The sequence below is a fragment of the Lithobates pipiens genome, unplaced genomic scaffold, assembly GCF_037356315.1.
Source record: "Lithobates pipiens isolate NorthernLeopardFrog02 unplaced genomic scaffold, aLitPip1_a1.2 Scaffold_18, whole genome shotgun sequence".
Taxonomy (NCBI): Eukaryota; Metazoa; Chordata; class Amphibia; order Anura; family Ranidae; genus Lithobates; species Lithobates pipiens.
The window spans coordinates 124,877,818-124,891,227 of record NW_027507758.1 but is presented as its reverse complement, the minus strand read 5'-3'; the positions used below and the strand labels follow the sequence as shown (position 1 = coordinate 124,891,227).

Below are 13,410 nucleotides of genomic sequence, written 5' to 3'. Positions count from 1 at the left end.
GCTTTTTTTATTTATTAATAAAAAGAAACCTTGTATCCTCTGGTTCTTTTAGATCAAAGGGATGAACTTCAGCCTGTAAATTAGGTCAGTGTAACCACTTAAAGCGGGAGTCCGCCGTGTTTTATTTATTTTTTTTTATTTTTTTTTAAAGCCAGCAGCTACAAATACTGCTGCTGACTTTTAAAATAATGACACTTACCCGCCCATCGCGCCCGTGATGTCGGCACCCGAAGCCGATCTCTCGATCGTCTCTCGGGTGCTGCCGCCGCCATCTTGGGTATGGGAATCAGGAAGTGGAGCCTTGCGGCTTCATTTCCCGGTTCCCTACTGCGCGAGTCGCGCTGCGCACTAAGGATGGTCCCCGCTGTCTCTGGGATCCGTGTGTTTCACAGGAGACAGCGGGGGACCTTCGGAAAGGGGCATAGCTTCTGCAGAATCTACGCCGGAAGTGGGTGCAGATGCCTGTACTGTACAGGTACCTGCACCCCCCTCCCCCCTGAAAGGTGCCAATTGTGGCGCCGGAGGGGGGGGGGGTTCCAATGATCGGAAGTTCCACTTTAGGGTGGAGCTCCGCTTTAAAGTGTAAATAAAGATGCCGACAAGCAGTGTATTAAGGGTAGAAGACCTTATTGGTCTCTAAGGCTGTAAATGCATAATTCTGTCTGTCGGCTGTCATTTTCATTGAGCCACACATGCTCAGTGAACATTTATGGCCCCAATACATGCCACGTTGATTTGACTCCCTTGACCTCATTGTGTCCTGGCCTAGTATGGCATAACCCACTTGGCCTAAAAAAAACAAATGTTATAGTGGACTTTACTTCCGCTTTAAAGACTAAGAGCACTTTCACACTGGAGTGGGTGTTGGCAGTAAAGCGCTGCTATTTTTCAGCGGTGCTTTTCGGCTGATAGTGGGGTGCTTTTAACCCTCGCTAACGGCCGGAAAAGGTGCTTCGATGGCACTGCCCATTGATTTCACTGGATATGGGCACTGCAGGAGTGGTGTATTTACTGCACCTACAGCGTCTCAAAGATGCTGCTTGCAGGACTTTTTTGAGCAACCTGCCAGTGCACCGCTCCAGTACAAAAAGCACTCGGGTTCTCACACTGGAGTGAGAGGAGAGGCGCTTTGCAGGCAATATTTTGCTTACAAGTAAAAATCAAGGTAAACTTGTTGCTTGCAAATTAAAATCCAGTATTTTTTGCTAGAACCCACCAACATACGAAAATATACACAAATATATTTATTTCCAAAACTGTTCTTTTTGGCTAAGTGCATCCTTAATTTTTTTTGTTTAGGTTTCGGCATCAAATGTACAAACACAAGGCGGTTAATTTATTGAAGGGGTGCTCTTTATTCATGTATCATAGGGTAATCGTACCATTTGTACAAATTTTGAACAGTGTAGATGTGTTCCTTTTGTTGTCATATCAAAAGTATTCTAAATGTAATGTGGCGCCGTCTGGCCTTATCTGTATTTGAGTGATTTTGTTTTGTTGCCTCAGTGTGAAACCTAAAATTTTAATCCTAATATTTTTGATTTTCTATAATTAAAAAATGTGTTGTATTTTCAGTAATCTATGCCAGCAATTATGACCATGTTAGCAGACCATGCAGCTCGACAGCTGCTGGATTTCAGCCAGAAGCTGGACATCAACCTTTTGGACAATGTTGTGAATTGCTTATACCACGGAGAAGGCGCTCAGGTAGTTATTCTTTGTTTATTCATTAGTCTGTTTTTATGTAACTTGTACAATGTATACTTTTTCTGCTTTTAGCTATAAACCAGTTATCAACATAGAGGCTGACTCTCTCGCAGATGTACTGTGGACATTGATGGAAACATTTACCTTCACTTGTCTTGTGTTAACTGCAGGGAGCAGTCTTGGCAACACTGCTCCTGTAATTTTGCATTGGCTGTGTCTGTAAACTTTAGAGAAGTGGGTGCAGTTTGTCTTAGGCTGGCCCAGAATTATATACTGTGCCTTGTCTACAGTGTGTGAACAGGGCCAGTAACAGGTTACAGAGCAGCTTTGCAAAAGGCTCTAAATGGTGTGTTTTTACCAAAGATACTGCTAGCCTGTCCTTGTTTGCAAGGTAGCATGCAGGTACTTGGCATAGACTTATTGTCTTCTTTTGTTTCTACAGATATCCTTTAACTCAATTTAACTTATTACCACTGCCATAAATATTAAGGCATGGGTTGAAAGAGGTTGTAAATAAGCACATGGCTTCGAGAACAACCATGAGATTATTTTTACATTTTAGAGCCCAATCCTCTCATAGTAAACATGATTCAGGCAGCTATGACGCCACTTGAAGTTAAAAAAATAAAAATAAAAAAATAGACCCTTATTAGGATTTAATTGAAAAGAAAAAAAAAACTCCAGGTCCGGTCCTTGCTCATTCATAGAACACTTTGTATTCCATGAACCATTCACCGAATAGATTACTAACCTAGGTGGTAGCACCGCCTTCATCATGACATGCAGGTGATGGAAAATGGTTAATGTAAAAGGTAACGCAGTTGAGCAAATATGTATGCACAATTTGTAACTTGCAATTTCAGAGTGTTTGCCTTAAATTCTTCAGATGGCCCTCTCTGTGGGGTTTCATTGATGTTTGCAGCCAGTGTTGATGGGAATTAATGTCATTAGAAGATAAGACTGTCCTAGTTGGCAGTCAAGATTTTAGTGTTTTTCCATGAACCAAAATCAAACTATTGGTTTTACAGTAATGTGCCCTATAATCTCAGATATCCAGACTCTAAGCACTGGTTTATAGCACACCAGTGCGATTTCTCATGCAGTTTGACAGTTCAAAACCGCATGACAAGCTGCACTCCATCTGCAGCAACTTTGAAAAAAGGTCCCTGTATGTTGTAATCTGTGACTAAATGTTTCAACACGTATTGTTGTTTTGTGGCTGTAACATGATTATCTTTTTTTCAAAATTAATAAAAATGTATTGAAAGTTAAAAAAAGGTCCCTGTACTATTCTGCAATTTCATTGGAACTTGTATTTGCTTTTGTTAAATGAAGCCACACATCAAGGCCACCCTGGGGTGAGCCAGGGCTAATTTCTGTATTAAGGGGTGTGTTTTGTTTTTTGTTTTTGTTTTTCCCCTCCATGGATTGGCCAACCCACATATTAATTTATACAATTTTTGAAGGGCCTTGAAAGGTAAAACAATTTAGCAGTTTATATTTTATAGTCCTGACAAATTTGTGTGTGACTTGTATATCTTTTTTTTTTTTTTTTCTTTTTCTTTTTCTTGCAGCAGAGAATGGCACAGGAAGTACTGACCCATTTAAAAGAGCATCCTGATGCCTGGACAAGAGTTGACACAATTCTTGAGTTCTCGCAGAATATGAACACCAAAGTAAGCACACATGTTCACCTCCACTCACCTCACACCTCTTGCCCCCACCCACCTTATTCTTGTTCTATAAACTTTGAGGAAAGTATCCCGTTTGCCCATTTTTGTGGTGTGTTTTTTATTTTTTTATTTTTTATTTTTCTTTATTTTTTTTTAATAAAGAATAGTTTCCCTTGCTGCGTCTATTGAAAAAAATTCAAACAGATCTATTTTTAATTTTAGGATAAATTGATAAAACAAAGTCGATTAAGTTGCATGTTGATATTTGTCACTCCTAGAACTTCAGATTCTTAATTGGTGTTTAGGTAAAGTGCAGAAAAGGGAAGTGTATTTTTAGTTACACTAAGCTAGAAGCTAGAAGTTTATCATACATGCTGAATGGGGTAGATGTTTGGAGCTTCCTCCTATAAAGATCTGTAAAGTGAGAGCTTTATAATCAAGCACTTTTCAGAAAGGCTGTGAGCTAGTGTATACCTTGTCTGCTGGGTAGAGACCCCAAATATTATACTATATTTATAAGAACAGAACTTTTTGTACTAAATATACGTTTTTACTGTTGAAAGTTCAATTTTCCTTTTTTAAATGTGTAATTTGGCTGTCCCTGTTGCTTTGTTAACATGTGAGTTTTTTACCTGTTAAAATTGTTAAATTGGAACCTAGGTATGCACTTTGAGTTTGCTTTGGCTAATTAGATATCTTGTTGACATCAATTACTCAATATGGAACTGTGAAACCTTTAATGCACAGGTGTCTGTCTCCCTTTTAGTCTTGTACAGATGTCTATTTAGCACTGATTTTGAGTTTTAGATAATGTCTCAGCTAATGTATAATTCGACTTGCTGTGACTGATAGATGCTTTAAGACTGGACACTTAGGAATTCTGGTCCCAGCTTTACCAAACTTCCTCAAAGTGCTCACATTAGTAACAGCATTTGCTTGCTTGGTCATTTATTTGCTTATAAATACTGACAGTTATTACTAATGTTTAAGTTGATTTATCATCAACAGTACTTTTAAAAACTCAGTATTGTCTTGTGAAAAATTGACATGATTAGCGGAACAGAAAGAGAAAGCAACAGGTAAAGAACTCTTCAATTTACATAATCTGCAAATGATTTGGTGCTAAAATTTCTGCACTATTACATTTGGCTTATATGCATTTTTAAATATTTTTTTTTTTTTTAAGCTGTTAACGCTTCCTGATATTAATCATAATGTTCCATTATGTTGATTGCTTGTAATAGGAAGAAAAGGGGTGTCTTCCTGTGCAACTGACACAGCTAGGCTTTGACGGCAGGCCTCCACAAGGTCTACCCTTTTCATTCCCTTTAACTGAATTCTGTTCATCAATTGTATTTGTTTCATGGGTGGGTGTTGGGTGGCTATGGGGTGGGCTTAAGTAAATATTTTTTTTTATTAATATTGAGGGTACATAGGCACTTCTGCCACAGGGATCATTGACAATGATTTTGTTTTTGTAAATATATTCCATATTTGTTGTTGCAAGAGTTCATAATTTGTATGCAATCCTAGATATTGAATAGTGCCATGTCTTATCTCTTGACGATTTTTGATATCTTTGACAAAAGTTAAGACCGTATTGGCAAGTCACATGCTTTTTGCTTCACGGTTTGTCAACACTACAAACATCATACAACAGCAGATTTAACTTTTTTTTTAAATCGCTTGACCAGCTGATGATCCCTTTGGTCGAAGCTATATTGATCGACTTTGTTATATAACAACTAACCTTTGTAGTAAAAACTTTTATTCTGGGTCAAACTGCATAAATATATAGTCTGTAAATTTTACCTTTCAGGTATTGGTGTAGTATAATATTATTTTTTTTTTGGTATCATGTAAGATGGGCAACTAACTTAGGTTGCCTAAATAGTCATATGAACACCAGTGTTCTGCAGGAATCAATTGTTATTGGAAGTAAGCATTTTTTTTTTTTTTTTTTTATATTATAAAAGTGTAATTAACTTGTTGCACATATACTTTTTTTTTTTTTTTTTTTTTTTTGTGTGTCCTCTCTAAACAATTAAGTGGACCTTGTTATTTTAATGCAAATGAAATGGCATATATATATATATATATATATATATATATATATATATATATATATATATATATATATATATATATATATATATATATATATATATATATATATATAAAATTTGTGGCTTATGAGCACAGTTTTATAAATACTGCTAGAGCTTTATTCTTCCAGTATTTTATAGTGCAGACTTTTCAACTGTGTTGGCAGAAAAAGGGGGGGGGGGTCAGAAATAATGGAACTTGAGGTGCATACTCCTGGCCTGTTAGGATCCTTAAAGTGAAACTTTTTTGTTTCCATATTAAAAAAAAAAAAAAAAAAAAACTAGCCCAGTATTCAAGTATGTGAAGCCTCTGTGTACTGATCTATACAGTGGAGGTGAGAGATCAGATGGCAGCAACGCTGTGGACTAGATCTGTAGTGCCACCAGCACTGCTCAGTGACAATTGCAGTCACAGCCATCCCTTTTGTCAGTAGGAGAAATACATGGATCTTCCCATTGATGAGCTGTGCAAGGATAAGTGTCAGCACAAGTCTTGCCCTTTGAGGACAGGCAGGCTGTGCTCCCAACACAGCTACAAACATGATCACATCTGGGATGGATGTGCTTCTGTGCCTAGTGTGGTCTGTTTGAAATGGATACGTAGGAAGACTGGCAGAATCGTCAGGTATTGCAATGAGATCAGGATACTTTTTAACCACTTCAGCCCAGGAATCTTTTACCCCTTTCTGACCAGAGCACTTTTTACAATTTGGCAGCCATGTGACGCTGTACCCAAAGTTTGCTTTTTTTCCTACAAATAGAGATTTCTTTTGGTGGTATTTGATCACCTCTGCAAGTTTTTTATTTTAACAAAAAAGTGGCAATTTTGAAAAAAAAAACGTATTTTTTTATTTACTTTTTGCTATAATCTCCCCCAAATTAAAAAATAAAATGTCTTCATTGATTTAGGCCAATATTTATTGTACATCTTATTAAAAATAGCAATAAGTGTATATTGATTGGTTTGTGCAAAAATTATAGCATCTACAAGCTATGGAAAGAATATTTATGGCATTTGTTTTACTTTTTTTTTTTTTTTACCAGTAATGATGATCTGTGATTTGTAGCGGTATTACGACGGACAGATAGGACACTTTTTTTTTTTTTTTTTTTTTTAACGCACATTTTTGGGACCAGTGACACTTTTTTTACAGCCATCCGTGCTATAAATATGCACTGATTACTGTGTAAATGTCACTGGCAGGGAAGGAGTTAACACTAGGGGGATTAAGTGGTTAGATGTGTTCTAACTGTATGGGGAGGAGACCTATCATTGTTTCTGCTTGGTAGGAACAAAACATCTCTTCTGTCAGAACAGGGATTTGTGTGTTTACACACACAATTCCCTGTGCTGGCTCTCGCGCATGCGATGGCCGGCGGCGATCGCTAGCCGCAGGCATCGGGTCTCCCACCGCGCAGGGAACCACATATGGGGTTTCACCTAGGAGGGCCATTTTGCCGCAGTATATCTGCGTGAGCCAGCTGGGAACCGGTTAACACAAGTACATTGTACAACATGCACATCAGGAACATGAGATGATGCAGTAACATACAAATTATAAAAAAAATAAAAAATAAATAAAAAGCTAGTATAATACTAGTCTCCCCCTAGCACTTTCTACCACAGGTAGTTTGCTTAGAGCAGTTGAATGACAGACCGCTTCTTTCAATACAGGCTATCAGACACAGCACTTGGGCCTGTGTCACCACGTCAGCCTGGAGTTGACAGTATAATACTGCAAAAAGCCATGCTGATGCCAGAACATCAGTGGAGTATAAGCAACGCCGGCCCCAGAAGATTTTTCCCCTTAAAGCGGAGGTCCACCCTAAAATGGACCTCCGCTCATCGGAATCCCCCCCCCCCCTCCGGCGCCACAATTGGCACCTTTCAGGGGGGAGGGGGGGGTGCAGTTACCTGGATAATCCAGGTAACTGCACCCACTTCCGGGATGGCTGTCTGCGGAAAGGGGTGTAGATTACGCCCCTTTCCGCAACTGCCCGCCCCTTTGCGCAAGTGCCCCGCTGCCTGCTGGGAAACATACAGTTCCCAGAGGCAGCGGGGACCGTCCGGATTGCGCTGCGCGGCTCACGCATGCGCAGTAGGGAACCGGGAAATGAAGCCGAAAGGCTCCATTTCCTGATTCCCATACCCAAGATGGCGGCGGCAGGACCCGACAGACGACCTAGCGATCGGCTTCGGGTGCCGACATCGCGGGCGCGCTGGACAGGTAAGTGTCACTATTTTAAAAGTCAGCAGCTGCAGTATTTGTAGCGGCAGGCTTTTAAAATAAAAAAAAAATGCGGAGTCCCGGTGGACTCCCGCTTTAATGACCAGGCCATTTTTTGCGATACGGCACTGCATCGCTTTAACTGACAATTGCACGTTCGTGTGACGCTGTACCCAAACACAATGTATTCCCTTCCCCCCTATTTTGTACTTTTTTGCTATAATAAATATCCCCTAAAAGAAAATGTCTTCATCAGTTTAGGCCGATATATATTCTACATATTTTTGGTAAGAAAAATCGCAATAAGCATTTTTACGTGTAATGGCGCAAATCTGAGGTTTTTCTCGTGACTGAGACATTGCATCAGACAAATCAGACACACTTGACAATTTTTGTTGGACTGTTGACATTTTATACAGTGATCAGTGCTATGAATAGCCACTGATTACTGTATAAATGTCACTGGCAAGGAAGGGGTTAACTGTATTCTCTAGGTGTTTTCTAACTGGGGGGAATGTGGCTGACTAGAAGGCGAGAGATTGTTTTTCCTACTTAGTAGGAACACACGATCTCTCTCCTCTCCCCTGACAGAACCGGGATTTGTGTGTTTACACACGCAGATCCCGGTTCTCGATCCACGCGAATCTGCTCCGGGGACACTGCAGGCGCAAGCCTGCTACAGTGTCTTAAAGAGCCGACGTACAGCTATGATGGCTCACACATGGGAGCCAACCTGAAACAGTATAGCGGCGGCTGGTCTGGAAGGGATTAAAGACTGCCTACTACTACCACCACAGAAAAGAATACCCTGGAATGTCATGTGGCTGGCCAGAAGAAGGCTAGCTTTAAAGTGGGAATAAAGGAAAAACCTACTCTCAGCCACATTCTAAGCCTGATCTATCTAGCCCTAAAAAAAAAAAATGGGTATATATACCTGTTCTGCAGCTTCTCCGGTCGTGTCTCCGGTGCCCTCTGTGTGCAGGAGAAACCAGACAACGGCTGTGAATTGACGTCACCCATAGTGTTGCTATGGGGCTTCCGTTGTCAGCTGCCTCTCCTACTCACACTTGCACGCATGACTTCCCCCCCCCCCCCAACACTGCGCCCCATATGACAGTACTGAATCATTCCCAAAAAAACAGTGCTGTCACATGAGTGCCTATCTACCTGTGTACACGGTGACTTGAAAGGCCCATAGTTGACATCTTGGCAATTGGATGGGCAAAGTACATGTTAACTTTTTTCAGTGATGAGTTTTCAGCATACACTCTTGCATAAGCCCACTGAGGTGACTAGCCTTGGGTGATATACAGTGATGAAGGAAATCCTCCTATACAAGGTGTACCTGTTTATTTGCAGTCTTCTCTCCTCCACAGCCTTCTACATACATAGTTTAGCTATGGCAGGGGTGTGGATCTGATATCACACATTTTACATACATAGCTGTGTATAATCTGGGACCCGAGTGAAGCAAAAGGATACACCCCCCTCTACAAAGTCTCATTGGGAAAGCAAGCACATCTGAGGCTGTTAATCACCCGCTGTCTGCTAGGGGTGCTCCAAGGATTAGCTGGTGTCTAAATATCTGTCTGAATTGACCCATGCAGATAGCCGAGGAAGGACTGCACAGACAGGATCCACACTAAGTGCTATGGACTGAAGCAAATAAATGCTACATTAGGATTTACAACCACTTTTAACACCTGTCCTGAGAGCCCAAGTCTGCCATTGCCTGTTATGCACAACCAGAGAAAACGTGAAGGCCCATATTTACTTACTGCAGTTTTGTTCCAATTTGATCATGTAAGTTCAGAGTGACTGCATGACAGCCAGGCAACTTGCACTTACAAATGGTCAGTAATTTCTCACAGCAGGTCTCCACTTGGCATTTGGTAGGTGTTTTATAACCCCATAAGTGTTTGTTTGTTTTTTTCCCTATTGTATAGCTGGTCGTGGTGCATATTTGAGTTTAGGGGGTCTAGTTATTTCACACAGCTTGCATTGCATTAAAACTTTACAGTGTGTGTTGCCCCAAATATTACATAAGCTCGCTTGTTTGGTTTTGACTTTTGTAAATGTAGCCTACTTGTTGGGTGTGTGTGTTTTTTTTTTTTTTCCCCAATTTGTTAGAAATAACAAGGAATACAGCTTTTCCCTTTCTGTCTTTTTTTTATTTTTTTGTTTTTGCATTCAGACCCCCACAAAACACAGAAGCAGCCTCATGCTGATGTGGTCAGGTTGTGTCTCTGCCTCCTCCTTTGGAGATGCAGGATGCTGTGTTAAAATGCAGTGTGTGTTTCTCATGCAGTCAGTTCATCTGTCGCATCCAGCCCTGTTTTATTATTATTTATTTTTTATTTTATTTGATAGGGGTACCCAGTAGGAGCCTCACTGTCAAAACAGGCAGTGGCAGTTTTTTGAGAAAACTAAAGATTTTGCTAAACAATGAAAACTTTTAGTGGGTTTCCCAAAGTATGGTAGTTCACTGTGATTTCTAAGCTTAATGTCATTTGGGATTGAAAGCTGCAGGGGTTGCCAAATGAACGGTTGCAGTGACCGTTTCAAGGTTTTTTCTACTAGGCCTAGTTCACACTGGCTTGTCGGCATAAAATGTGTAAAATTCGCTGCTTTTTCCTGCATCTGAGGTGCTGCGGGTGAGGGGTGTTCAGCCAGCCATAGAGGGGAACAGCTTTACACCCCTGTACTCCGGTGTTCATGCTTTGTGCATTGGTGTTTATGCCTGCATGTGTGGTATATTTTATGAACATAGACGTTTGAGAAATACTTCAGATGCGCAGAAACATTAGTGTTGCATGATTACAGGGGTGTAGAGCCCAGCTGTACATAGGGCATCTCATATTTAACATGAATAACCAATTTAAACCTCATTCACACAGACATAAACTCCATTTATTAGCATTTTTTATTTACTGAGCTGAATGCGGCAGCGTTTGACTGTAGACTTTCACAGGTGCTTAAACATCCACTGTGTTCAAATCTGTAACAAAAAATCTGCCTCTGAGAATATGCATTCTGATATTTGGGGGGGGGGGGGAGGCAATATTTAAAAAAAAAAAAAATGGCCTAAAAGCCGTTGTCACTTAACCCAGGAACTTTTGTTCCAGGAGGCATTGGTAACATTTTTACATCCATGTAAATGTAACCTTAGTTTAGGTTTACATTACTGTGGCTGCGAGAATGGTTGATTATATATCGCATGCGTGCACACCAAAAATTCTGCTTAAAGGAAAACGCACATGGCAGCAGCCCATTCAAATTAATAGACTGCTGTGCCTGCGTAAATTTAATGTGGTGCACAGAAACCACATTTAATGTGAACCTAAGACTAGGTCCAATATCTCCTTCTCTTTTTTTTTTTTTTTTTTTTTTTTTTTTTTTTTTTTAGATGTTTGTGTGCTTGTTCATATTAAAATACCTGAAAGGTAAATATTAAAGATAAAATGCAGTCTTTTGACAGAGTATAAAAGTTACTTTAAAGTTAGTTTAAATATTATGTATACTATGGGCTTGGTGAAGGGGAGGGTTGGAATTTTAGTTCTATGGGATACCTTGCTGAATTTGTAGATTCACACCAGAAATGTTGCCAATGGCAGCATTTGTTCTTGAGACAAATAGTTATATATTTTTTTTTATTTAGCTGATGCTACACTAGCACCTGTTTCTGCATTTATAAATACTCGTTTGTTGTATGTGACTCTCTCTCTCTCTTTCAATAGCATAGCTTATGCAATGCTTTCTTCCTGGTGTGAGCATGATCAAATGTCAGGGATACTAGTGTATAGTAAGAACAGTAATTGTGCATGAAAACTCACGGGATTGTAGCTGAATTATATGTTTAGTAAATCTGTCTTAAATGTATATGTGTGAATGAGCTGATTGTGTGAATATTGTGAGTGCTTTACTGATTGGTATATTTGTAACCCTAAAATACTTACTTGGTTCTCTTCTCCAATTTTAGTACTATGGTCTGCAGATATTGGAAAATGTAATAAAAACAAGATGGAAAATTCTTCCTCGGAATCAATGTGAAGGTAATTTCTTGTTTTCCGTTTGACGGTTTATGGGACTAGCAGATGTGTGTTCATTCAGAATGCATTAACAATTGTTTTTATATATTTATTTTTAATTTTTTTTTGTCATATTTTTTGTATTTTGTAACACTTTCTTGATCTCACATCTTTCATCTAATTTCAATTATAGGTATAAAGAAATATGTTGTTGGACTGATCATCAAGACTTCTTCAGATGCAACATGTGTAGAGGTAAGTACCACGTTTTAGTTTTCAATATTGCAGTGTAACGGTTACAAGTGTCAAAAGTAATATGATTGCTTCTCTTTCAGAAAGAAAACGTGTACATTGGGAAGCTAAACATGATTCTTGTCCAAGTATGTGAGATTTAATAAATTACAAATGTATGTTTATCACTTGTGTAGAAATACCGGTAGACCAATTTGCAATCTACTATTTTGAAGCTAACTAGTGTGTGTGTGTTTTTTTTGTTTTTTTGCACATTTTCAGTACTGATTTTTTTTTCATCAGATTACTTGTTCTAGAATATTTTTACGAGAATCTCCTATCTTCTATTGTACAGGACACAGACTTAATATTTATAGACCCTGGGTTATAGGCTGGTACCTTCAGGTGATTGGATACTGGCAAAGCTTTTGATGAGATGCTCTCTGGGTATCCTCCTTTTTATAACCCTTCAAACTACGTGATTCTTCAGGTTTTTGCTAGTATCCGAAGGTGATGAACCTCTTCTCCCTTACAGAGAAATCACTTTTGGCTTAATTATTAACTTCAGATTCTTAATTCAACCCTTCACTGTTTTCTAATACAGCAATAGAGGCAGCATGTTCTGATTGGCGTAACCTTAGTAAAACCTTGGCAGCTGTCTCTGGACCCAACACTGGGGAAAGGCCTGTAATGTTGCTTTAGGCCCTGGATACTGCTTGGGAGCTAACCTTGGCAATTAGTGCAAATTGGGTAGTTGGCCATAGGGTACTCTGCAGGGCTGTGGAGACCGTTTTGGGGACATGCGCACTGTTGGGCAAAGCCTGAACACTATATAGGAACCAGCGACATGAACAGAAGACAGGGTCACCCTGTTTTACTGGACCATTTCAGAAGTCCCATAAGTATATGACTTAATATCTGTTACTTGCCTTTACACTTACAGTATGTGTATCCTGAATAGCATATATTTTTATATTAAAGCAGGAAGCTGGGAATGTGTTTGAAACATTTTTACTTTTACAGTGTTAAACTCTTCAAACTTTGTGCTAAAATGCCACCATTCAGAGCTTAGTCTCAGATGGATGTCTAGGTGTTGTATAACACCACAGGTCTCAATTTACCACCACTTCATCATGAGCCTTTTTTATAAGGTACTTGGACCCTTCCTCCTGCCAATTTGCTAGGAGGATTTTGCTACAGGAGTGTAGACACCAAGGGTTCTGCATACTCCTTCAGGGATGATTCTCCCATTTACGTGCCATACTTTGTGTGTACCCCACATGGAATACCCTCATTAATATCAGCAGTGGAAACCAGGTGCAAGGGAACCACTTCAAAACTCAGTCAAAACGTCACTCTGCAATAGGCTTTCAAAACACTTTTTTAAAAAGGGGGAAATTTGCGCTAGTAGTAACAAACAGGTGCCAGCATCAGCAAT

At 39.5% G+C, this 13,410-nt stretch overlaps 1 protein-coding gene across 5 annotated transcripts in view; it reads left to right on the top strand.

The window, feature by feature from the left end:
• XPO1 (exportin 1) overlaps positions 1-13,410 on the top strand; it is a 109,468-nt gene that overhangs the window by 47,490 nt on the left and 48,568 nt on the right. For 2 of the 5 annotated variants that reach the window (XM_077486076.1, XM_077486077.1), the window contains exons 2-6: positions 1,576-1,707; positions 3,282-3,383; positions 11,693-11,765; positions 11,935-11,996; positions 12,077-12,121. In XM_077486076.1, coding sequence (XP_077342202.1) covers positions 1,582-1,707; positions 3,282-3,383; positions 11,693-11,765; positions 11,935-11,996; positions 12,077-12,121 — 408 coding nt within the window. In that variant the 5' untranslated portion in view covers positions 1,576-1,581. Of the gene's footprint in view, positions 1-1,575; positions 1,708-3,281; positions 3,384-4,624; positions 4,689-11,692; positions 11,766-11,934; positions 11,997-12,076; positions 12,122-13,410 lie in introns of those variants that run through there. The other 3 variants (XM_077486080.1, XM_077486079.1, XM_077486081.1) reach the window with 3 other exon arrangements.